This window comes from Liolophura sinensis, chromosome 7, assembly GCF_032854445.1.
Source record: "Liolophura sinensis isolate JHLJ2023 chromosome 7, CUHK_Ljap_v2, whole genome shotgun sequence".
NCBI classification, from domain to species: domain Eukaryota; kingdom Metazoa; phylum Mollusca; class Polyplacophora; order Chitonida; family Chitonidae; genus Liolophura; species Liolophura sinensis.
This window is the reverse complement of record NC_088301.1, coordinates 40,741,057-40,765,744: the sequence shown is the minus strand read 5'-3', so window position 1 is coordinate 40,765,744 and position 24,688 is coordinate 40,741,057. Positions and strand designations below refer to the sequence as shown.

Genomic DNA, 24,688 nt, shown 5'->3' with positions numbered 1-24,688 from the left:
GATTTTCAGTGCAATCGCATCAGTAGTTCTGGAGAAAACGATTTCCAATATTGACGAAAACTGGGTCACAGGTGGGTAAAGTTGTATACTCCAGCAGGTAGCCCAAGTGATTTGGTAATGAACGTGTAGAAAGTTAACAACTGTGACATGCAGTTTTCTCGGAAAACGAAAAGAAAACAGTCGCCAGAGAAGAAGGAAAATAATCTGAACCAGAACAATAGTCTTCTAAGCAAAGCGTAGAAGCCTAATAATAATAATATTAATAATATATTATTAATAAGGAGAAATCAGGGGAAGTAACTCCTGTGTGCTAAGGAAACATTATATAAATCTCTCTTTTACTTTGTGATCCAGTGGGTGTGACATGACTGTAACTGTTCTTAGGTGTTGAATGGAATTCTATTATGTTAAATCAAAGCCTCAGTCATTTAATTAACTTGTTTGTGAAGTCCATACAAAACATGCTTTGTCTAATGCCTGACTAAATTTCTTATTAAGCGTTGATATCAGAAATTATGTGTCCCGTGCATGTACATGGCATATAATTATACAGTATTATCCTGAGTTGAGTAATTAATATAGAATTTAATTGGGTCAATGAAAATGACTTTTTTAATGTTCATTTTAATCAATCCAAAATAGATTTCACAAAGCAAGTCTGAACTTCACACTTTTAAATGTGTTTTAAACACTTTCTTCTTGACCAACAGGTAAGTTTTACAAAGGTTGTTCTGATTTAGTTTGAATTCGTGGACCATGAAAAGGTTATAATCTGCTAATGTTAACATATGAGATTGTGATTTGTTACAATAAAACACCCGTTCATATTTATGATTTTAACTGGTGTTCAAAAAGCAGCAGGGGGCCAGAGTGGCCGACGTGGTAGCATGCCAGCGCAATGATTCAGCAGCTTCTGGCAGTGAGTTCAAGTCCAACTCATGCTGGCTTCATCTCTGGCTGCAAGTGGGAAGATCCGTCAGCAACCTCCGGATGGTCATGGGTTTCTTCTGGACTCCTTGCACCACAATGGAGGTAGCTGTCGTAAGTGAAATATTCTTGAGTATGTCGTAAAACAGCAATGAAATAAATAAATCAATCAATCAAAAAGCAGCATAACATTGCATTCTGGCCATGTAGTATATTATTCACTTACAAATTACATTCACTGTCAGTGTTGCCTAATACCTGAAATTTTACACCAAAATTAGAGAAAAAAATATTTGCATATGTGTTCTGTTTCTATGTTACTTTCTGTTTAGGTACAAAAGGGTACAAAATTTTAATGTCTAAAATCCCAAAACAAGCTTTGAGATCGTATTTAAAATTTTGACTTAAGTCATAAATGGCTTTGTGAAATTGGCCCCCCTTCTTTTGCCGTTCATACATGCCATAATCACCATGGAAACATGGATGTACAGTCGCATGATTCTAACCCACCAATTAATCAACCATACAGAAATGTCAGACCCATGGCCCATATAACTGACACTTCTGTCGCACAAGTGTAATTACTGCTAGAGAGTCCAACATGCTGCTGATAGGGCTGCGATAACTGCTGAACTCACACTGGGTATTATTTTACTTACCTTTGCAATAATTTTTTTTTTGATGAGAACAATAAAAAACAAACACTTCTTCCTAAAGGAGAGATAGGCCTTATTAATGTACAAAGAGAAACCACATTGGTACTGTTGCCCTGTCCTGGGCTAGAGTTGTATGTTCAGTGAAGGATGGGACTAGAACGCAGTATGTTCTGTAGGCAAAAGGGTGCTTTATTCGAACCCATCATAATAGCAAAGGCCGCCGCTACGGATTTAGTTTGCTGAGCGATCATGGTGTCATATTACAGTTTTCATATTTACATGAATGGAAACTGAAGAAATGAAAATAATAGAATATGTTAACAATATTAATGCCTTTTCTTGTTATTCTGGGACACATTCTAATGATAAGAATTTTCTTATTCATAGTACTGGTATACATATGTCCATAATATTCTCGGGTCATTACAACTCTTCCAAAAGCATATACTGCATTATTTTATATCAGTATGGCATAAACGGGCCTCCATACCTTGCTAGTGACATGAACGTTCTCATCCATAGTACTGCTATACATCCATATGTGACATTCTCGGAATGTTATCTATGTTATATTAATATGGCATAAAAGGGCTTCCATAGATCTTTATAATTGTCCCACTACTCGAATATCACACGGCCTAAAAGACGGCCTTATGACCACCTGTCAATTTATTTTATGGTATAAGGCAACTATATATAAACCACTTCCTGCATGCGTATTGACTTAGCCTGTCTATACATACATTATATGTTAAAATTGGAGCATTATTTGTCGAGAAATCGCCAAATTTCATAATATGGCCCCTATCGCTGGCGGTTAATGTTAAAAAAAGTATCGGATCGTTCACAAAGACAGAAACGGACAAACGGCGTATGTACTAAGCAGGAATAAAGTGGCAATTACATATCTGATTTCAGGTATATTAAGTTTTAAGCATGTGTAGCATGCAATAACCATCAAATAGTAAATTACATCAAATTTTGGATTATAATGATTTTGCAAAATCACAAGAGTATATTACAGGTATATTACGTGTGAAATATATTGAGGTTTTTGAAAAGTTACAATGTAGCGTGGATAGGTACAGCATCAGAGTATATTACAGCATGCTAAATATGGACACATAAATGAAAAGTATAGAATACTTTTTAACACTGAAACATCGACTTAAATGACTAAAAATAGGTTCTTTAGGGATTGGAAAGTGAACTGACCTTAGTTTAAATTTTATTCTATTTCTATGAAATTTATTTAAATAGCATTGTGTTGCTATAAATAGTCTACTGGTTTATTTTTTTGCTTTCCGACTCAATGTGGTGCAATGACTGGAGCCTCTCACCAACACGGTTGCTGTGAGTTTAAGCTCAACTCATGCTGGGCTCTTGTTTGATATGTTGGCAAGGGACTCAGTATTAATGCTTGTGTGAAATGGTAAAAAAGCTATTATAAGGCTATTATATAATTTTCTGGCCCCAGTGCTGATTGTCAGTGTGTACTATTGAGAGGGGGTGTGAAAGGGGTAGGTGTTGCGCTGCTTAAGTACCCAAGTCATGGAGTTAGCACTTGATCAAGCTATCACAAATGGCACATGCCGAGAAGTATTTAAGCCAAGTGTTAACGAGTCTTCAGCTACATATTGTTCTACCATACTGAATGCCCCCCCCCCCCACTCCAACTCTTCTGTTCTGTTTAAAATTACTAAATGTTAACTAAAATTAGTGTTTAAATAATCATTTATTTTTTTCATATTGATACCCGTCTATATAACATGTTCGTGTACATGCATTGTAAAAGGTAAATTCGATTTAATTCTCTTATTCTCTCTTATCCTAGCTGTTTATTTCTGACCAAAGCATTTAATCAGATGTATTTGGATTTATAGGTCAACATTTCGAGACGTATGATCTTCACAAAATCACTTATGAGGAATTCTTTGCAAGTTTTCTTTTGGCGCACGTCAAGTTTCGCCAAGCATTATATATTTTGGATCCAGATGTCCCGTCGAATAGTATCATATTCTCAGCACAATCTAGTCTGCGACATCTGCAAACGCTCGTGATTTTAATCATATGATATGTTGGCTCAAAACGTGAGTCAGTGGTCCCTAATTTATGGAAAGGCCCAAACCTACCATTCTTGATGTAACTGATCAGATGAATGCGTAATGTAGAGTGGTGGTAATGGTGACATTTCCTAGGTATCTCAGGAAACAAAATTCAAGGAAAATAATCCACAATCCATTCCTTTTAATTGTTAAAATTGTTTCTGCTTCGGTAGTATACGGCAGGTAGCTGCATCTGTACACATTCAGGGATAGTTTTCGGGTCTCTTAGTTTACTGTCCAGAAGATAAATGCACTCATTTTCGTCTTTTATACTTGTCACTCAATGGAAAGCTTCAGCGTGATTGATGTGTACAGATGGAGCTGGTGTAAACTTCATTATTTCAGAACGATAAATCCAGCGACCAGAATTGTGAGCACAAAATCATTTGGTCCAAGAGCATTATGTCAGCATTTAAAATCTGCTTATTTTTCTATAATGAATTTATCCTGAAGGGTTAAGAAGGACATTTATTATTCAGATTTGTGACTGACTGAGCGCTTGATTTCATGTTTATAGATTTTACATGTTTGGATTTATCAGATTGCACAGCAAGAACATCATTATTTACAAGATGATTATAATTGTCTGGAAGTATGCTTGAAATTAAATCTTTACCTCTACTTTTTAATGAACCTGGGGTAGGCACCATGTACTTGTAACTATAACATACAAAGCCGATGCTGTTTTCTGCCGGAAATTTTTTTATTTTTTCCTCAGCTATTTCTTGTTAGCCGCCGTAAAGTCACCTGCACAGTTTGACATAGTTGATATACTAATAGGTTTATCACCTACACTCATTTTAAAAGCTATAATATGGTATCAGTGAGTTCTTAAGGGACACTGGCAGAGTGGTTTGGGATAAAGTTGTACGGCATATTTTTTGCCCACCTTACCCTCGACCACGAAGGCTTTTAACGACGGAACAAGAACCACGCGATTATTGTCTAAAGCCAGAAATTGTGACATTCTTGTGTTCTGATTTTAAGCAGTAGTTTCAAACCTCAACTTGGCCGCTTTGTATTTCCCCAAAATAGTAATTTTGCAGGTAGCTAAACCCAAGAAACATAGCTTCTTTCCCGAGCCAGTGAAATAAAACCAAAGAAAATGTTTGGAAACAAGATAGATTATTGCCTTACCAGGTAAAAACATACAGGCGTGAACTGCAATGTAACTTTTTAATTGTAATAATACAAATGTATAAATGCTATCAACGACAAACGACTGTATACTCAGAGCTAGTGAATGACAGTGAACAGTGTATTTTTTATGAGCGTGCCAAGGTAAAACTCATTCATTCAGAAAATGAAATGGAAAATATATAACAATACATTTACTGTTCTTTTGAAATAAAAATCTTACAGAAATTACAATTTCCAAGATTACATGTTAATTTTATAAACAAATACTGTTACTAAACCTAAACCAAGACAAGTAAAAACGTATAGTGTAAAACATTAGGTTATGAACTACAAATATATTTACTAGACTGCAAAAATTCAACCATACAACTGTATATCAAAGTTTTATATAAAAAAGACACATTTAAGTAAATAGTAAATGAAAAAGAAATTAAGGGATGGAAATATTTACTCTATAGTCACACTTGTTTCCCGGAAAAATGATTTACAACAAAAGGCCTATTCTCTCATATTTTGGCTGAGTTGACAGTTCATTGGGAAATACTACAATTGGCATTTTTATTCACCTCTGCCATTAGGATGAGTGTATTATATATTGCGGTTTTGTCTGTTTGTCCGTCCTATTCATGTCTGGGCAATACTTCCAGTTGTTTTTTTTAATTTTTACTACATACAGAGATACACAGATGATGATGGGTCACGACTCAACCATTTTCCTTATATATACTGTAAAAATATATATGATTTTGTGTCTGGGCTACAACTCCAATTGTTTTCCATGTAGAGTTTAAATTTTTGGTGGATACATAGATACACAGATGATGTTACATGAACACATTTGTCCATTTCTGCGGTTGTCATGCCAACCACATAGACATTTTCCTCTTATATATGTACTTTATAAATAGATATCATCTCGCCTCCAGGCCTTAACTCCAACTGTTTTCCGCATAGAATTTCACTTTTTGTGGACACATTTAGCCATTAGCTTGGTTGTCGTGGTAACTACATATCTATCATCAACACACATTTCAAACAAATGCATTTTTGGGGTGTATGTTGTGTTCACCAGAATTCTTGTTTTCTTTATGATTACTTATAAAGTTACAGTATGGTACATAGAACTGAAGCAAAACACTGAAGCAAAAAAATATAGCAGTTTTCTTTTCAGTTCAACCAATTTTGTGCATACATTAGTGGTTGTTTTTAATATATACGTACATGTGCCTTTTATGACTTTTATTTCAGCAAACACAATGGACAAACCGGTTTTAGAAACACTGAATTTTTGTGAGATGACTGCCCTTGATATTCCAGAGAAAGAACAAAACAGGAGGGATTCCTCTGAGTGAGTTCTGTTTGACTTCTCATGGGATTTTTGTTTTTTTAAAAATGATTTTCAAAATAAAAGCCTGTGTTAAAAATAGCTTAGATTTTGTTTTATCATCTTTTTCATTTAGATTTATGTCATTGTTGGAATGGGCCTCTGTGGTTAGCATTCTAGTGCTTTGCCATGACCCAAGAGCCTCTCACCAATATGATCGGTGTGAGTTCAAGTCCAGCTCAGGCTGGCATCCTCTCCATACATCACATCCTCTTTAACACATCCTCTATCAGACCTGTGGGAAGGTCTGACAGCAACCTGCAGATTGTCATTGGTTTTCTCCTACCATAATTCTGCCCACTGTCGTATAAGTGGAAAATTCTTGAGCACGGCATAAAAAAACAATCAAATAAATAAATACATAAAAATTGTGGGAGATTACTATCAGTTATCACACTTCAAGTTCTTCAGCATTTCCATCATCGTACTTCCATCTGGGATAAATGTCTATATATTCAATGCGTACACTTGTATTCTATATTCTGTGAGGGGTAGAGGAATGTTGTATACTGGAATCTGGGTCTGTCAGCTCTTCTGTCTGTAAACATGGTTTTGTCCCTGCAACTCATCTGTAAGAGCTGCAATGAATTCCATGAAAAGTTGTGTATGAATTATCTGTGATATACTTATGCATGCATTATTTTTATGCCATTGCATCAATATTTACAAAAATACCTTTGTTCAGGAAGATGGAATGAATGATTAAGACTTAACACCACGTTAGAAAGATAGAGGTTTGCAGATGTAATATTGCTTGTGCAATGACTATGCACATGTTGCATGGATTTCCATCCAAATTTTTTGTATACATCTTACCTGTTACCTAAACTTGTGCTGATTTTCTTGACAGTCAGTTCAATATTTACAACCTTCTCCCCATCAGGGACTGATTGTAATAAGGCTTTAGCACGTAAATATACCAACATGGAGAGGGTATTTTGCACAGTAGCAGTCTTATTTGTTTCTCTTCAGGGAACAAGGAGCCAGCGATCTTGGCAAAGACAAAAAGTTATCTTGTCTGACTTGTCCCTGCCTGCTATGTGACAAGAAGTTTGATCTGTCAGATTCATCTGATAAAAACACTTGCCTGGAGCATCTTCTAACGTTACATAGGCTCGTCATTGGAGAAGTTGAACTCATAGCTGACCTAAAAGCGTAAGTGTGTGTTGATCTTTGCAGATTATAAGGGCTGAAGTGTTTGCGCATACACTTGTGTTGTCATCGTTTTTTTTTTTTTTTTTGGCCTGGCCCTGCTGTACTTAACATTCCTTTCAAATTTGACTATGTTCTACACCTTGCTTATTATTGTTAATATGTGCATTTCCTCAGTATGGCTTCAACAGCTTACAGGCACCCATAGGGTATAGCATTATAAGTATTCCAGGAAAAGCCTTCAAGGTTTAGGGCAGTCAGAATGGGATCCCTGATTCAAAGCCAGCAACAGCTGTATGTTGAGAGGTTTGAGAATTTACCTGGCAAGATGGGGTGGTTTCTCTACACCTCAACCCGGTTTCTGTAGTGCCCATAAACTTTGTGTAGAGTAAAATGCTTAAGTGTGCCATAAAATATCAGATATGAAGTAGTTTATGTATTTACAAGTAGGAATACTTTCACAGGCAAGTCTAATTTAAATTCCATTTAAAGAGATGATGTCATTTAACAGTTGAATTGGACAATGAAGTTGAGTAATTCACCTTCACATTTGAATAGTATGAAGTGCAGTAATTTGAAATTTATCGGAATAGTTGGTGATCAAGCAAACTTGCTGTAATCTTTATTACTATACTGTACTTATTTCTACTGAAAGGATCTATCTATAAATCAAATGCATTTCCTGTATCCTTAATCAGATGCCTTATTTAGATTGCTTGAACTATTTCAATTTTTTTTTTTTGATTTATTGCTGTGAGTTTAATGCACTTATGTAATTCTGTATGTATTAGACTGTAAATTCATAAAATTTTGAAAGGCCTTTACTTTAGTTGAAAGATGTTAATATAAATGGGGACTGAATGTCAATGATGAATTCATTTAAGTGCTACGTATTTGAACATGTGTAAGATATTAAAATGTGAAATGAATTTTCAGTTATTTCAGATATTGGAAAGAACGGTTCAAAGGAGGCCTGCTTTCAGATTTTTGTACATCTCTTAAAATAGCTGAAGACAAAAGTGCTAAAACATCTGGTAATGTATAGCTACCTTCCGAATTTAGAAATCTATCGAAACAAAAACAGTTGTCAGGCGAAAATATATTGCTGCAGCAATAATCACTTGATATTGTGCATTGAGGAGATCTAGACTGTATGAAAGATGTCAAAATGTTGAGGCCATTTTCATTCATGTAACATCATGATTTGCTAAAGAATTAAAAATCTGTTTGCAGGAATGGAACTATGATGTATATGCCTATATTGCACATCTTTTTGTCTTGCCACACCTCATCATTACTTATTGACAGCAAAAATTCTGATAAAGAACTTTGGCAGGTTGTGGTATTTGCATGGGAAAAAAATTATTCTCCAACAGTTTGTTTTGCAAATAACACATTTGAAATGTGTTCTATAACTCTCCCAAAACTACCCAGTGATATACATATCAAGGCACTATAAATACATAAACATCTTTGGTTTCCTTGTTGTTTGGTTGACATTCAGCACTTTTGTTAATGGATCGTATATTTCATACACTGCATAGTCTGTAATTGTTTTTAGCATTACAACACTGTTCAGACATTCTGAAGCCTGATTATGTATTTCAGGTGTTAATTGTGGACATTATTTCCTTCTGTGTGACGTTTTACCTGAGGATAAGGACCTACGACAATTTCTCCAAAAACAAAAACTTGTAAGTGTCACATTCATTTTGATTAGCCTGTGTGATGGAGAATGTAACAAGTATATAGTCTGATTATTTCGCTAATTGTAAACAGTTTACACACACGTTTAATCATTAGGCCTCCTCCTCCCAAAACAAATGGGGAGAATACAGTGATCTGTCCACTTTGCAGTTTGTAGGCGATGGAATTTGTCTGTGTACTATATATAGACAGAGTATAAGGAATTTTTACAAGACATCCCATCCTATGAAGATGTGTGGGTGTCTGTTTTGTTGTTGTGTAACTAGAGTTACAACCCTTGGCACTCAGTTTTTTGTGCTTTAGGCCCATTTTTGTCGGGTGGGTTTAAAGTAGATGCCTTGATAAATACTAGTACTGCAGGTAACATGAATGGTGGCCTACTGGACAGAATATTTAGGCTAAAATATGTTTGCCTGTTCTAAGACTGACGTGATCGAGTCATTGAATGGAGTTTCAGTAGTATTTTCATTCATGTGTAAAATTTATCACAGTTTCCTGAGCATGAGAGTAAGTTGGATATTGCCTTTCGTCATTGTAAGACTGCTATCACAAATATTTTCTCTCACTTTAATGCTGGCCACTGTCATATAAGTGAAATATTCTTGAGTTCATTGTAAAATGCCAATTTAATAAACAAATAAATAAATAAATAGTGAGTGAGTGAATGTTAGTACTAAAGTGATTGTTTTGAAACTTCCATGAGTGTGCTGCTCTGTTAACTGAAGTATGAATTATGAACTTGGCAACTTGTAACATCATGACTGCGTCTCACATTTTTTCTCTGTTTCACAGGCCAAAGTGTTAGATCAACAAGAACGGGAAAGGAATGATGATACATTTTCAAAAGACTGTGTGTTCTGTAGGAAAAATTTCTCGGGGAGAAGGTAAAATAGCTGTATTATCACCAACAGCATTAAAAGCTGATGTACTAAAGTAACTCCTTTAAAGAATACATTAAGTTAGTTACCACTCAGTGAGTTACAAAAAATGTGTCTCGTATATAAAGTGGGATTTGTACAGTCAAAGGAGATGTAAAGTAAATACATGTACATGTAAGTGACAGGTTTCTTTGTTGTGTCAGTAATTTATAAATACATATTTTTTCAATTTATTGCAGGGCAGATTTGATAAATCATATGGCATCTCAGCATGACTTCAATATTGGGTCCCCTGACAACTTAGGTATGTGATATTATCAGATAAAGATAAATTTATTATACCGCTACACCTGAGATATGTTGGTGGGACTTTGTTGCAGTGTCACTAAAAAGGAAGTTGTTAAAGTGTGACTTTTTACATACTGAGGGATTTATTAATTTTTTTAAGAATATTTCACTTTTATGACAGCAGCCAGTGTTTTGCTACAAAGAAACCGGCCAGAGACATACAGAGGAAAGGTCACATTGAGATGAGTATCAGGCATATGTAAAAAACATTCAGGACATAAAAGGTCATAATTTTGAATAAAATGGCATTGTTTCAGAACAGTTAGATTCAATGTTATCACATTCACATCTTGCGAAAACATTACAAAAGAGCACATACATGTCATGTACTAGTATATATGTAGTTAAGGTTGATTTATTCCCATCTCTGGTCTCTCACAAATATGTTACAAATGTTTACTTTCCCTGTGAACTTGTTCAATGTTCTAATAAAAAATTAATGGGGTTGAAGCCCTTGACAGTGAGGAGATAAAAAAAATTTAACCTGGCTTCAATATTCTCAAAATCTGTGCCAGATTTAGGAATTAACTTTTTTTTTTGATGTTGTAAGAGGAATTTAACCACGATAGTCTACTGTAGGCAGTTTTCTCCACCTATGAAACTCTTGCCATTCTGTATTATGGAAATATTCTTCCTCGTGCATTTGCTTTAAAAATAAAAGTAATAATGATGCTTAAACTTTTATTTTTAGCTCGCTGATAGAAAGTAAAGACGTAGCTTATATCATACCCTGAGCAAGGTTAAAATAAATGTTAGGGGTGGTATCTTAAAAAGTACTGCATGTATTGAGCTCAGGGTTTGCACACATGTAGAGCACATTAGCACGAGGAGGGTATTCCATCATTGATATGGTGTGTACATATTGAGTACTGTAAATAACTGAATTCCTGACTTAGTGTATTGTGTATAAGGATCAATGTTCAACAAAGTGCCGACAAAGTGGGAAGGACTGAGAACAACCTGCAGATGGTCGTGGGTTTCCACAGGGCTGTGCCCGGTTTCCTCCCCCCATAATGCTGGCCGCCTTCGTATAAGTGAAATATCCTTGAGTACGGCGTATAACATCAATGAGATAAATAAATAAGTGAATGAAGTGTTAGGGGTGGTATTGAGGTCCGGGTTTGCACACATGTAGAGCAGGTAAGGAAGGGAGTGGTGGGTGGGGGGGTGGGGGGTGGGGGGGGTCGGAATATTCTATCATTGATTCAGTGTGTACATATTAAGTACTGTAAATTACTGAATTCTTGACTTAGGGTTGGATTTGAGAGGCGAATGATTGTTTCGGTTACATATAGGTTGACAGGTGTGCTAAAATGGAGAATGGTCATCAGTTCGCTGTGGCATGGGGTGGGCCAACACATCTTTCCCACAATATCTAATGACAGAGATGAAGTGTTTTAATCACTGATTCATAAAATATTAACTGAGGCTAGTGTTGCCTGGCGTCGATATACTGGTGCGAGACCTCTCTTGTGTCAGCTATTGGTACCGATAACGTTATTTGTCTGCATGTACATCATAACTTGCTCAGTGCCGGTGCTCAATATGCAACGATTATAGACTCTTGGATTGACTGCAGTTTCATTGGAAAACACAGAAGGTTCATAGAAATTTTCTATGAAAACTTGATCGGATTGAGTAAGTGGAAACCTTTACCTCTGTCTCCAAAATGATATGCGGCAAATTTTATTTTTTGACTCACATTTTATTTCAGGATATGCACATATTTCACAGGGCTTGTTTGGTCCCTGTTTGTGGACAACCAATCAGTGCTCTGCCTTGTGCCTAGAGGTTGACATCTGTCACATAACCAGCCAATGAAATGCAGCCTCTCAAATCCTTACCTTCACATTTATCAGGCAGAATATTTGGGAGGAAACCTAGCTAGTATTAATTTAGCTGGTACACAGAAACATGATGCCTTGTAACTTGTAACCATGCACACCGATTGATGAAAACTGTGTTGTTTGAAGAAAATGTCAAAAAGTGTGGTTGGTAAGGCATCTAGCAGGAGAGAGTCTGTTTCTGTCAAAACATTTCTCTAAGGAATTCACCAGCGAAAGTCAAAATACATGATATAAACGGCCAGTCACTTCGATCGCTGGTAAGTTATGTTGGTAGAGTTATTTATATAAACAAAAGCAATGTCACATGCCATGTGAAATCTGGTTCACTATACTGGGCAAAATGGAACTTTTGAGCTTCTGCTTCATTTGACAAACAGAAAACAATGACAACTGCAACCAGTAATATTAGTAGCAGTACCATGTCAGCTGGTACTTTTCACCAGGAATCCTAGATACAAAAGCTCAAATCATACTGCTTTATCCCCATTTTTATGACAACAGGTTCTGACAACATGATATATTGATTGATTGATTGATTGATTGATTACTGAGTTGTCAAGAATATGACAACACATATGATACAGGTCTACTGCAGTGTACCATGAAAACTAACACAGCATTGATGTTTTATAAAATCATTTGTGCTGTGCAATATTAAGGAAATGTATATATGGTATGCTCCTGAGAAAAGTCCTGAAACAACATTGAAAAGAACAGATGGTAACATATTTTGTGTGGGTTACCACACCGGAAAATATGGTAACCCACAAACAGGTTACCATCAAGGGACCTTAAAGGAAAAGACCTCTAAAGATCGAAGTATTCATCACTATAAAATACACCCTTTAAAACTATGCATAAATATACCATCATTTATTTTTTTAGATTTTTGTGAAATAGTTAAAGGTGTTTAAACATTTGAATTCTGTGGTGGGCTTATGGACTATACTGTCGGGGTTTAGGAACACTGACGTCACAGGAAGTTTTTCCAACTCTAATCATGACGCTGAGGGTTGGAATTACTCATTTTACCCATGTGTAACAGATTACTGAAATAATGTTCCCAAAAATTCCTTCCTTTTGGTGTACATAAGGAAAAAAAAGTGAGGTGACGTCAGAGCTTTTAGATACGATCAATATGGCACATAAAGCCCACCATGGTACATGTATTCAAATATCTGAGTGCCTTTTAACACTTTTAAAAAAAATCTGAAAAAATAAATGGGGATATTCCATCGTTGATTCAGTGTGTACATATTAAGTATCATAAATTACTGAATTCCGGACTTAATGTATTATGTATAAGAATCAATGTTAAACAAAGCGTTAGGGGTGGTATCTCAAAATGTACTGCATGTACTGAGCTCAGGGTTTGCTCACATAGCACAATAGCATGAGGGGGATATTCCATTGTTGAGTGGGTGTGCATATTAAATACCGCAAAGTACTGAAATCCTGACTTAGTGTATTATATATGAGAATCGTTGTTACACAAAATGTTAAAGGGACATACCCCCGATGTCCAAGAAAATTGTGCTGTTATTTTAGACCTCATCTTCATAAAGTTGAGACTTCCAGATGTTTACTCACATGTATCTGACTGAGTGAACGATCAAATGTTTAGTTTTAGCCGGGTTTCCCTTCAACCATCAACTCACTCAAATCACTGTATTTAGAAGGTCTGATGTTTTTTAGTCAGTTACCTCCCATTGTTGTCTAAATGACAGGTGATGTTCGGTGAACTTGAAGTGTCCGACACAGCACTGCTGTAATGTTGCGTTCTGGGAATCTTCAGGCTGCCTCATTTGCATGTTATCTTGTCTGGTGGACAGTTTAGACCAGTGACGGATTTCCTCCTTTAATTCTCTTAATTGACATTTTGTGGAAAAGTCCCAGGAGGTTTAGTTAGGAGTCCAGTGCAACTCATTTTGTATTTAGCTGAACCAAAAAAATTCTGAATTTCTTTCGGAGGTATGGCCCTTTGAAAAGTATTGTATGTATTGACCTGAAGTTTTACATGCGTATAAAGTACAGTGGCATAAGATAGATGTTCTGTGAGCATATTCTTTACCGTAAATTGCCAAAAGTTCACGATTTCAGTTCTTTATGCATTGAGCTGAAATGTTGCATTCATGTTTCTCATACAGGCAAGCTCAGTTCTAAGCTGAACAAAGAAAGCGTATCAAACTTGGTGTAGAAATAACCTACCAACATTTGTTTTTATTCTCTTTATTATTTCACCCTTTTCTGTCTTTATTATTTCACGGTTTTCTCTTTCTCTTTTTTTTCAGTGTTTGTGGATGAATTTTTAGACATCATTCAGTCCAAATTGAACAAGTAAGTAGGTGAAAAATTTTGTGTTAAAAGTAAAATAAAAAGCTTTATTCTTTTTCCTGGAATATGTAATGTAACTCAACAATCAAAACTACAACATCCTTCTATTGATGTACTAGTATTTGTATCACATAAACGGACGATAAATTGTAAAAGTTATGGTTGAGGTAAATATTTCTTGTGATAGGTCAGGTTGGATAATTTGAGATATTTAGATATATTCAGACTGTTTGTAATATAGCTCTTCAGGAAAATGTAATGTAAAACTGAAATATTCTGCCTAAGTTCTAAACAAGAAGACAGGCTTAATCCAAACGTGTTGAGTAGGCTTCAAGTATTCCAAGAGAGCTGAAGGGAGGATCAGAGGAAACCCATGAAGTTATTGTAATCGTTTACATATATTTTGTTTTTTAGTTTTTTGAAAAACCAAAATTGTTTGACTGTACCTGATGTTTGTCAGTTATTCCCTGACTTTGACGGCCTTGATAGTTCTCAAGTAATAAGTGAAGCATATGGTAAAGCTGCATATCGAGTATGCTTGAGCCTACCTTCAAATTCTCCACTATTCAGTAGATTTCAGCTAAAAATAAAGCCATATGTGGAAAGAATATTTAGTATTTTTTTGCCATTGGGTCACTGTCACTTCAGATCAGTTTTTCCATAGAAGAGGTCAGTTCCAGTACCAACATATTTCTTGTAGTAAGCCCTACTGTTTTGACTGGACATCAACGTTATGCTGCTCCACTCAGTCAGAAAATACTGACTCTTAGCTGACAGCTAAATGTCACCTTCTTGGCCTCTCCCCTTATGCTGAGCCTTGGGTGTAAATGTGCGCAAAGTCTGGCCTTGGAGAGAGAATCAGTGGATTTCCCAGCTTTTGCAGTTTGTATGGCCTTTTTGACAATGCTCGTGAGACTGATTATGCACTGTAGTGTTTGTTGAAGCAGACAGACAGAAAGGGGGTTCCAGATGTTCCCCAAGATGTAAACTGGTGTATAAAAATGAAGTAATACATCAATAGTGAGGTCATCAGGTTGTAATGTGCATGGGTGAATGCTCGGTTGAATTTCAGATAATGATAGGTGTATGCACATGTCAATCAGTTTTGTCACATAGCTTTACACATTTTTTTTTTTTTCAGTCTACTGTGCCTTTACTGCGAGAAACTGTTCAAAGACAGATGGACATTGAAGGAACACATGAGAAAAAAACATCATCGAAGAATAAACCCTGAGAATAAAACCTATGACAAGTTCTATGTTATTAATTATTTGGTAAGTATATTTGACCCTAAATCATCAGACTTTGGCACTTCACAATCTGAATAAGCCGACTTCGCATTGTCACTTGCAACTAGTAAATACATTTAGCTTGTTCTAGGAACTGTTCAGTGTTATAGCTTTCGCTTTCCCAGGATGACTGTTTGTTAAGAATTAGATGGCCACATTTAATACCTTTTACTTCAGTGACACAGAATAATTTTCCTAGTCTGGACCAGTTTGTACAAATACCTGTACTACTGTTTAGGTGAGACAGATTATGTTCTTGTCAAAACGGATTGACTGTCCTTGCTTTAGGTGTTAGGTGTTAGGTGTTAAATAAAGTACATAAATTGTGATTGCTGCCATGGTAGCTTTGCTACCAAATCTAAGGTCATCTACATGTAGTTTTTGGTTGATAGAATGAGAAATCATATATATTTTTCATATCAATTCTATGCTTGAAAAACATGATTAACGAAACAAAAATTAGTGCTAAAATTGTATTAGTGCAACATTATAATCATCTATAGTTTGAAAAGATAATTTTAGCTTTCAGATCACTTGCATATGATCCCATTTTTGAAGAGGGCTTATGAAAAAAATATCAAAAATGTTTCACATGGTACAACCTACCAGAGAAGTATGGATGCACATAGATCTGAAAGAGATCAGTTACATTCTTCCCAGCTTAGCTTTCATAAATACAGATCTGTACTGTATCATCCACTAGCCTCGAACATAGACATTTCAACATGTCAAATCTGTATGATACAAACACGTTTCCTGTAATCTTGAAGTAATTCTGACTTCATATCACCTAGTTATTTGTGAACAATAAAGACCATAATGTCACAGTTGATACAGGTGTGACTGGCACATTGAAAACCATCCAAACGTCACTGAACTTTTATCAACACATGGAACGTCCAGATTCAGACCAAGACAATGTGCATCAATAAGTGGGGCTGGACTTCTCTGGTAGTCTTAGCAACTAGGAAGACTTGGTCTTGATTTTGTTAAGAGCAACATCCTAACAATGCGGTATAGTGATTAGTAAGTGCCAGATAGTGAAGTCTGGATGCTGTTCTAGTGTTATTTACATTTGTGTTAATTTCTGTGGTATGTTCTTTATTGTTTACTGATAATGAAGAGAAGGCGTGAAACACCAATCAAATAAATAAATAAATAAATAGATAGATTATGAAGTGATGTGAAATCGAAATTTAAGATCACAGGAAACCTCTTTGTAATGGATAATGCACCACAGACCCATGTGCTGGGTGTGGATTAGTGTTATTGGAAACAATGTATTACTTTGTATTGTGACATTGTTTCTTTATCAGGAATTGGGAAAGAACTGGGAGAAGATTAAGTTGGAGGAAGAAGATTCTTGTGAGAGTGAAACAGATGATGATGAAAGGTAAGTCAGTTAGAATTTTATTGTTTTTTTTTTTTGACAGATATCTTTCATCAACTTCAGATATCAACTTTACAAGCATTCTCCTCAAACCACCTATCAAACCAGATTCTATTGATAATTTTTCCACAAACCATACTAAATTTCATTAATAGTTATCTGACAAAACACACATTGATTTCGTACCCAGGTTACAATAGTGATTATTCAACTTTTTCTAACTGAGCACTCAGTGACTTCTCACACCAGAGTCTGTTAGTTGTTGTTCCACAGAGCACTCAGTGACTTCTCACACCAGAGTCTGTTAGTGGTTATCCCACAGAGCACTCACTGACTTCTCACACCAGAGTCTGTTAGTGGTTATCCCACAGAGCACTCACAGACTTCTCACACCAGGGTCTGTTAGTGGTTATCCCACAGAGCACTCACAGACTTCTCACACCAGGGTCTGTTAGTGGTTATCCCACAGAGCACTCACTGACTTCTCACACCAGAGTCAGTTAGTGGTTATCCCACAGAGCACTCACTGACTTCTCACACCAGGGTCTGTTAGTGGTTATTCCACAGAGCAATCACTGACTTCTCAAACCTATTTGTTAGTGGTTATCTCACAGAGCACTCACTGACTTCTCACACCAGAGTCTGTTAGTGGTTATTCCACAGAGCAATCACTGACTTCTCAAACCTATCTGTTAGTGGTTATCCCACAGAGCACTCACTGACTTCTCACACCAGGGTCTGTTAGTGGTTATCCCACAGAGCACTCACTGACTTCTCACACCAGAGTCAGTTAGTGGTTATCCCACAGAGCACTCAGTGACTTCTCATACCAGAGTCTGTTAGTGGTTGTTCCACAGAGCAATCACTGACTTCTCACACCAGGGTCTGTTAGTGGTTATCCCACAGAGCACTCAGTGACTTCTCAAACCTATCTGTTAGTGGTTATCCCACAGAGCACTCACTGACTTCTCACACCAGGGTCTGTTAGTGGTTATCCCACAGAGCACTCACTGACTTCTCACACCAGAGTCAGTTAGTGGTTATCCCACAGAGCACTCAGTGACTTCTCATACCAGAGTCTGTTAGTGGTTGTTCCACAGAGCAATCACTGACTTCTCACACCAGGGTCTGTTAGTGGTTATCCCACAGAGCACTCAGTGACTTCTCAAACCTATCTGTTAGTGGTTATCCCACAGAGCACTCACTGACTTCTCACACCAGGGTCTGTTAGTGGTTATCCCACAGAGCACTCACTGACTTCTCACACCAGGGTCTGTTAGTGGTTATCCCACAGAGCAATCACTGACTTCTCAAACCTATCTGTTAGTGGTTATCCCACAGAGCACTCACTGACTTCTCACACCAGGGTCTGTTAGTGGTTATTCCACAGAGCAATCACTGACTTCTCAAACCTATCTGTTAGTGGTTATCCCACAGAGCACTCACTGACTTCTCACACCAGGGTCTGTTAGTGGTTATCCCACAGAGCACTCACTGACTTCTCACACCAGAGTCAGTTAGTGGTTATCCCACAGAGCACTCACTGACTTCTCACACCAGAGTCAGTTAGTGGTTATCCCACAGAGCACTCAGTGACTTCTCATACCAGAGTCTGTTAGTGGTTGTTCCACAGAGCAATCACTGACTTCTCACACCAGAGTCAGTTAGTGGTTATTCCACAGAACATTCCCTGACTTCTCAAACCTATCTGTTAGTGGTTATCCCACAGAGCACTCACTGACTTCTCACACCAGGGTCTGTTAGTGGTTATCCCACAGAGGACTCACAGACTTCTCACACCAGAGTCTGTTAATGGTTATCCCACAAATCACTCAGTTCACACCAGAGTCAGTTAGTGGTTATCCCACTTACAGACTTTTCATACCAGAGTCTGTTAGTGGTCATCCTACAGAGCATTCTACTAGTTTTTATTTCACAGAGGGGGCCTCCGTGGCTCAGTCAGTTAGCACGCTAGTGCAGCATAATGACCCAGGAGGCTCTCACCAATGCGGTCACTTTGAGTTCAAGTCCAGGTCATGCTGGCTTCCTCTCCAGCGGTACGTGGGGAGGTCTGTCAGCAACCTATGGAAGGTCGTGGGTTTCCCCGGGCTTTCTCCCACCGTAATGCTGGCCGCAGTCGTATAAGTGAAATATTACGGCGTAAAACACCAATCAAATAAATAAATAAATATTTCGCAGAGCACTCCCAGATTGTACAACTGGTCATCTCACTGAACACTCACTAACTCCTCACACCAGGTTCTGTGAGAGATTATCTCAAAGAGCACTCACTCCTCATGCCAGAATCTATTAGAAATTTTCTCACAAAGCACTCAATTCCTCCTCACATCAGATTCTGATAGTTGTTATCTCAGAGAGCACTCACTCACTGACTCACAGAATGAAATCATACATGTAGGTTCAGTACACTCACTCTCATAGTTGTTATAATCATATACAAATGTAGTTGTTGCAGCATTATAATGACAAGGTTAGTTTAACATAAAGGGTTTTATGGGTATCAGTACAGTAGATGACTGGCCATTTACATCAATTCTTGTAAAAGTTCATAAACACTTTCTTGTGTAGCCTGGCGTCCAACAGACATTTCGGTAGATGTACATGTAGCATATACACATAGGTATTATTACGTAAATCACTCTGGGCTGTTCAAAACCATGATGTAAATGAATTCTGATTGGTTTATTGGCACAGGAGCCTGTTTACACTGTAGACCAGGAAAATACCTGCCAGTAATTTACATCACTGCCACCGAGTACATGCAGTGTAGGCTTCTTTTAATATGCGTAGCTTCACCACTGATGTCCTTGCACAAACCTTTAATGAACATTCATCATTAAAATTGTATCAGATGTCCATTAGCATCATGTTGTGCTTTCTGTAGATAAAGAGAATATATGTGTATCAAGTATTAATGGAAAGGAAAGATTGAGACAGATTGTTTTGTGTTTTCGGAGATAACTTCCTGCCACATCACCACGACCCCAGTGACCTTGGCAATGTTTAAGATTTCAGTACAAAATTTGCTATTAACGGCACTGATGTAAAACAAACACAAGAGTGGGTAGCATGCACTCTAAAGGGTTTGGCCTCACATTCTCTGAAAATATGTGAATGTGGTGTTGTTGTAGTCCAAACTTTTAAATGATTCTGTAATGGGACAATCTGCTGGAAACCACTCAACGCAAAACAGTACAAGGTGTTTCAGAACGATCTAAATGTAGCCCTGAACATTCTCCTGCCTGCTGTTGTGCTTCCTCTCTGGCCTGTTTTGCAATGCCTGCTGGTGAATGACAGCATTGGGTCTGCAACAACACTTCATCTTACACAGTAACTGTCTGTAGCTTTTATTGAATACCAGATACAGGATAGGGTTAATCACTGGGGTACAGAACAGCAAGATGGACGTCACACTGTCCTCTATTGCCTCAATGTTCTCCTTTTTTCTTATTCCATCGATGATGAGTTTTATCTGAAAGAAGAGGAAATGTTTTTAGCTCATGTTTTGCTGTATTGAAAATGGAGTGAGGTAAACTATTGACTTTATAAGGTGAGGTCTGTAATATTGGAGCATATAGTCTGTCCGAGAAAAGCCAATAGTACAGCTTAATGGAAATATGGGACTTAACCTTTTCATCATCTACTGAAACAAAGTGTACATCAAACACTGTCTTTGATGTCGTCAGATTTCTTTCTCTTCAAAAAGGGTGCCTCCGTGGCTGAGTTGGTTAGTGCGCTAGCGCAGCGTAGTGACCCAGGAGTCTCTCACCAATGCGGTCGCTGTGAGTTCAAGTCAAGCTCATGCTGGCTTCCTCTCCGGCCATACGTGAGAAGGACTGCTAGCAATCTGCAGATGGTCGTGCGTTTCCCCCGGGCTCTGCCCGGTTTCCACCCACCATAATGCTGGCTGTCATCGTATAAGTGAATATTTTTGAGTACGGCGTAAAATACCAATCAAACAAATAAATAAATATCCCAAAAAGTTCAAAAAGGAGTCAAGACGTCACATCCGCTCTAATTGAGAACCTCTTTTTTCATTTACATAAATAATTTTGATGCCTTGAAATACTGGAATATTGTTTTGCTGTCCATTGTTTTTGACAGATAGTAATTGCATTCTGTGATCTGGATGGCAGCCATTGATTTAGAAAACATAAACCAAAATGTTGAATAATCTACTTTACATACCTTGTATGTACATGTAGCTTTGAACATGTATGTCATACTGGTATCATCCGCCAACCATAATGCTGGCTGTCATCGTACAAGTGAAATATTCTAGAGTACGATTTAAAACATCAATCAAATAAATAAATGAATACTGGTAACATAATATTTATATCTTTATTTGATTGCTGTTTTACGCTGTACTCAAGAATATTTCACTTATACGACGGCGGCCAGCATTATGGTGGAAGGACACCGAAAATCCAAACATGAAAGGAAATATACTAAAGACAAAAAAAAGTTTATTGTAAATTATTAAAAAATATCTCATATAGAACCTGTTGTAACAATTGTGTTTTTGTTCTCTGAATGTAAATCTGTATCTGTCCATGTATAAGAAAAAAAATTAAGTGCTTGAACAAAAGACTAAGTGTTCATGACATAAACATGAGATTTAATAGTCGGCTTTAATTGTGTTAATTACATGTCAGTTGGAGTAATAATTAGTCTCCTTTCCATTATTCCATAAGTTAATGGAGTAAACATATATTCTGCACTGAGCAACACAGATATAATCGATCATGCCAGGAGATGAGGCATTGTGAAGAAACACAAGATCGATGCAAGTCCTTAAACCTAGACACAATATTGGGGAAGAATCTGCCAAAGAATTGTTGATGCTGTGCCACAAGCAGGTGACAAGTATGAAATCTGTCATGTGGGGTATTGTTTCTCAATAGGTTGTTGATATGACTATAATGGTGTAAAAGCAGGATTACTAAATGTACATGTACTTCCTTTAGTGTACTGTAGTATATGTGTATAAATGTGAAGTTGACCCAGGTTGAAATATTGATGTTTACAAACAGTGAATTTCATGTGTTTTTTTTGTGGAGGAAACACTACACTATTATTTTTGCTGCCATTTCTGTATTTCACTTTGCACTATTTTTTGTGCAGGCAGTGATTGTATATGTTACATGCACATATGTGTTAACAATAAGAACCACCTTGCCCCCCCCCCCCCAATCGCCCTTAATTATTGATGCATACAAATATGACATTCAAAATTGCTGCTACGTCTAACTAGACCATACATGGAACAAAGGGCTGTGGTACCTGCATCTACAATGGGCTTATATGAACATTCTCAAGGTCATATAATATATTATACAATATCAGGTCTGAGCACACCAAGAGTTCAATGGGTTCATGGGTGTTGTTTGCTTACAGGTAATTTGACATATATCATTCTTGGGTTTTAGATGTTGAAATGTTATTTGAATTTTGTGCTAAGAATTTGGCAAATGTTTTTCAATTTTTCATTGTTGAACTATTTATAAAAATGTACTGGATTCCCTTTTGCATGAAAACCAACCTTAATTTTGTACGCGCTTGTAATTGTGTGTTTGTATGGGAATTGGTGATTATTTATTTGGCTGATGTTTCACAGCGAACTCAAGAATATCTCAATTGTACACCGGCAAACATAAAATCTGGAAGCTTTGTAAATTATGATACATATGTACATGTTATAATCAGAGGACCATTTTACTTCTGACATGTAAATGCTTGTACAAAATTGGGTACTTACAAAGAATGGCCCATTGCAGATAGAGTTAACTGTAACAATGGCCACTGTGAGAAGAGCAAAGCGATTGGACTGACGCTGGAGGTGGTCCCCGGAAGCCAATCCCACTGGTGCCACACGGTTCCTGCGACAACGCATGTGGATTATACAGGTGATGTTGCAGAAGAAGGTAACAGCTACCTGTGAAAGTCCGTAAATGGCAAGGAATTCAACAAAAAAGGTGTGGACTGGAATCCCTGGTTCATGTGCGGCCCAGTTAAAGCCGCAGAATCGATTGTCCTTGTAGAAGATGTAAGGACTTCCAACTCCGACCAGAGGCAGAAAGGTGAAAGTCAGACTGGTTGCTGCTCCAATCGCCACTGCTATGCTCAGTTTCATTTTCGTCACTTTTGTATGATGCAGAAAGGGTCGCACCACCATGAGGTAGCGCTCTACACTGATGGTCGCCACAATGAACATGGACCAACCAAAACTTCCAATGCCTATCCACCCAAGAATGTTGCAGAAACTGGAGTCTTTGAAGGAATCACACGTGATTGTGTTCACAATGTTGTTCATCAAAATGGAGAAAGATGAGCAAATGTCGTTTGCAGCTAAAATTGTCATCAAGTAGACGTTTTTGCTTCGTAGTCGGCGATACAGTCTCATGAGGGTTATCATGGCCACTAAATTTGACAGGGTGGAAATTAACAAAATTGCGGGAAGTTCAGCCTCTTTCAATTTAAATGAGCAGCCTCCTGTTTCCTGAGCAATGGAAGTGTTCTCCACTGTGACAGTGCTGTTGTTTGTGGCCATATTAGGGCTTTCCAATTCCTTACAGCCTCCTGCACAAAGAATATAGCCAAGCAGCAAAATAGGTGTTTATTTTGTAAACTGTAGAAAATATTTCAAAACATTAAAGATTTGATTAGATATAGATGAATACAGCGTGGTTAATGTTTGCAGATGATATGTTTTATCAAGTCCAGTTATACTGTAAGACTGGCATATACACCATACCCTGACATGGTAAATTGGACTCCCTTAACTATATTGGGGATAAATTTTGACATATACACTGTATGAAAAAGAAAACTTCACAGTAAAGGAACCGATTACTTGGCACAGAAAAACATCTGTTTTTTTTTATTGATTGAAGTATCGGTGTAATTTGGACATTTATCTAATGTATGAGCATGTTAGCATTTTCAGTTAATGCCAGCATAATAATACCATTTATACTTGTGTACTGTAGGCATAAACCCCTGTCAGAAAATACACATGCATGCCTATCGTTTAGCTTGGATATATTGCAAATGAAGGAGTCAAAAATCACATAGATATATAATATATAGCATACATTTTGTTTCCAGTTTTTCTTTGTAATTCAACCAGACTCAAAGATTTGTAGAAGTACTGCCATGTATTCATATCAATATCCATGCATAGTCGGTATTAAGATCTTTCATCCAAAGTTTTTGGAGATATGCAGCATCAGGACAACTCATTGCAAAAATGTGGTATCTGTAAAATGTATGCTTAAATTTTGAGAAGATGCTCCTACATTTTTGCAATCATCGAATCTGACGCTGTATAGTCCCCTCCTCCCCCCCCCCCCCAAAGGATATGTAAGTACTTGCTGTGAGGAAAAAGAAGACAAGTTTCAGTATTGTTGCGTTTCTTGTTATGTTTTTTTGAACTATTGGTGATATGAATCAACATGCATTGCAGAGAAATGAACAGTTTAGCTTGAGTAATTGTTTGTAAATCATC

The 24,688-nt window shown here is 37.1% G+C and overlaps 1 protein-coding gene across 3 annotated transcripts in view; it reads left to right on the top strand.

The window, feature by feature from the left end:
• LOC135470472 (zinc finger protein 277-like) overlaps positions 1-24,688 on the top strand; it is a 42,642-nt gene that overhangs the window by 5,131 nt on the left and 12,823 nt on the right. For 2 of the 3 annotated variants that reach the window (XM_064749443.1, XM_064749444.1), the window contains exons 2-10: positions 6,077-6,176; positions 7,185-7,367; positions 8,301-8,398; positions 8,973-9,058; positions 9,864-9,955; positions 10,189-10,253; positions 14,436-14,481; positions 15,620-15,752; positions 17,084-17,160. In XM_064749443.1, coding sequence (XP_064605513.1) covers positions 6,077-6,176; positions 7,185-7,367; positions 8,301-8,398; positions 8,973-9,058; positions 9,864-9,955; positions 10,189-10,253; positions 14,436-14,481; positions 15,620-15,752; positions 17,084-17,160 — 880 coding nt within the window. Of the gene's footprint in view, positions 1-910; positions 1,042-6,076; positions 6,177-7,184; positions 7,368-8,300; positions 8,399-8,972; positions 9,059-9,863; positions 9,956-10,188; positions 10,254-14,435; positions 14,482-15,619; positions 15,753-17,083; positions 17,161-24,688 lie in introns of those variants that run through there. The other variant, XM_064749442.1, reaches the window with a different exon arrangement.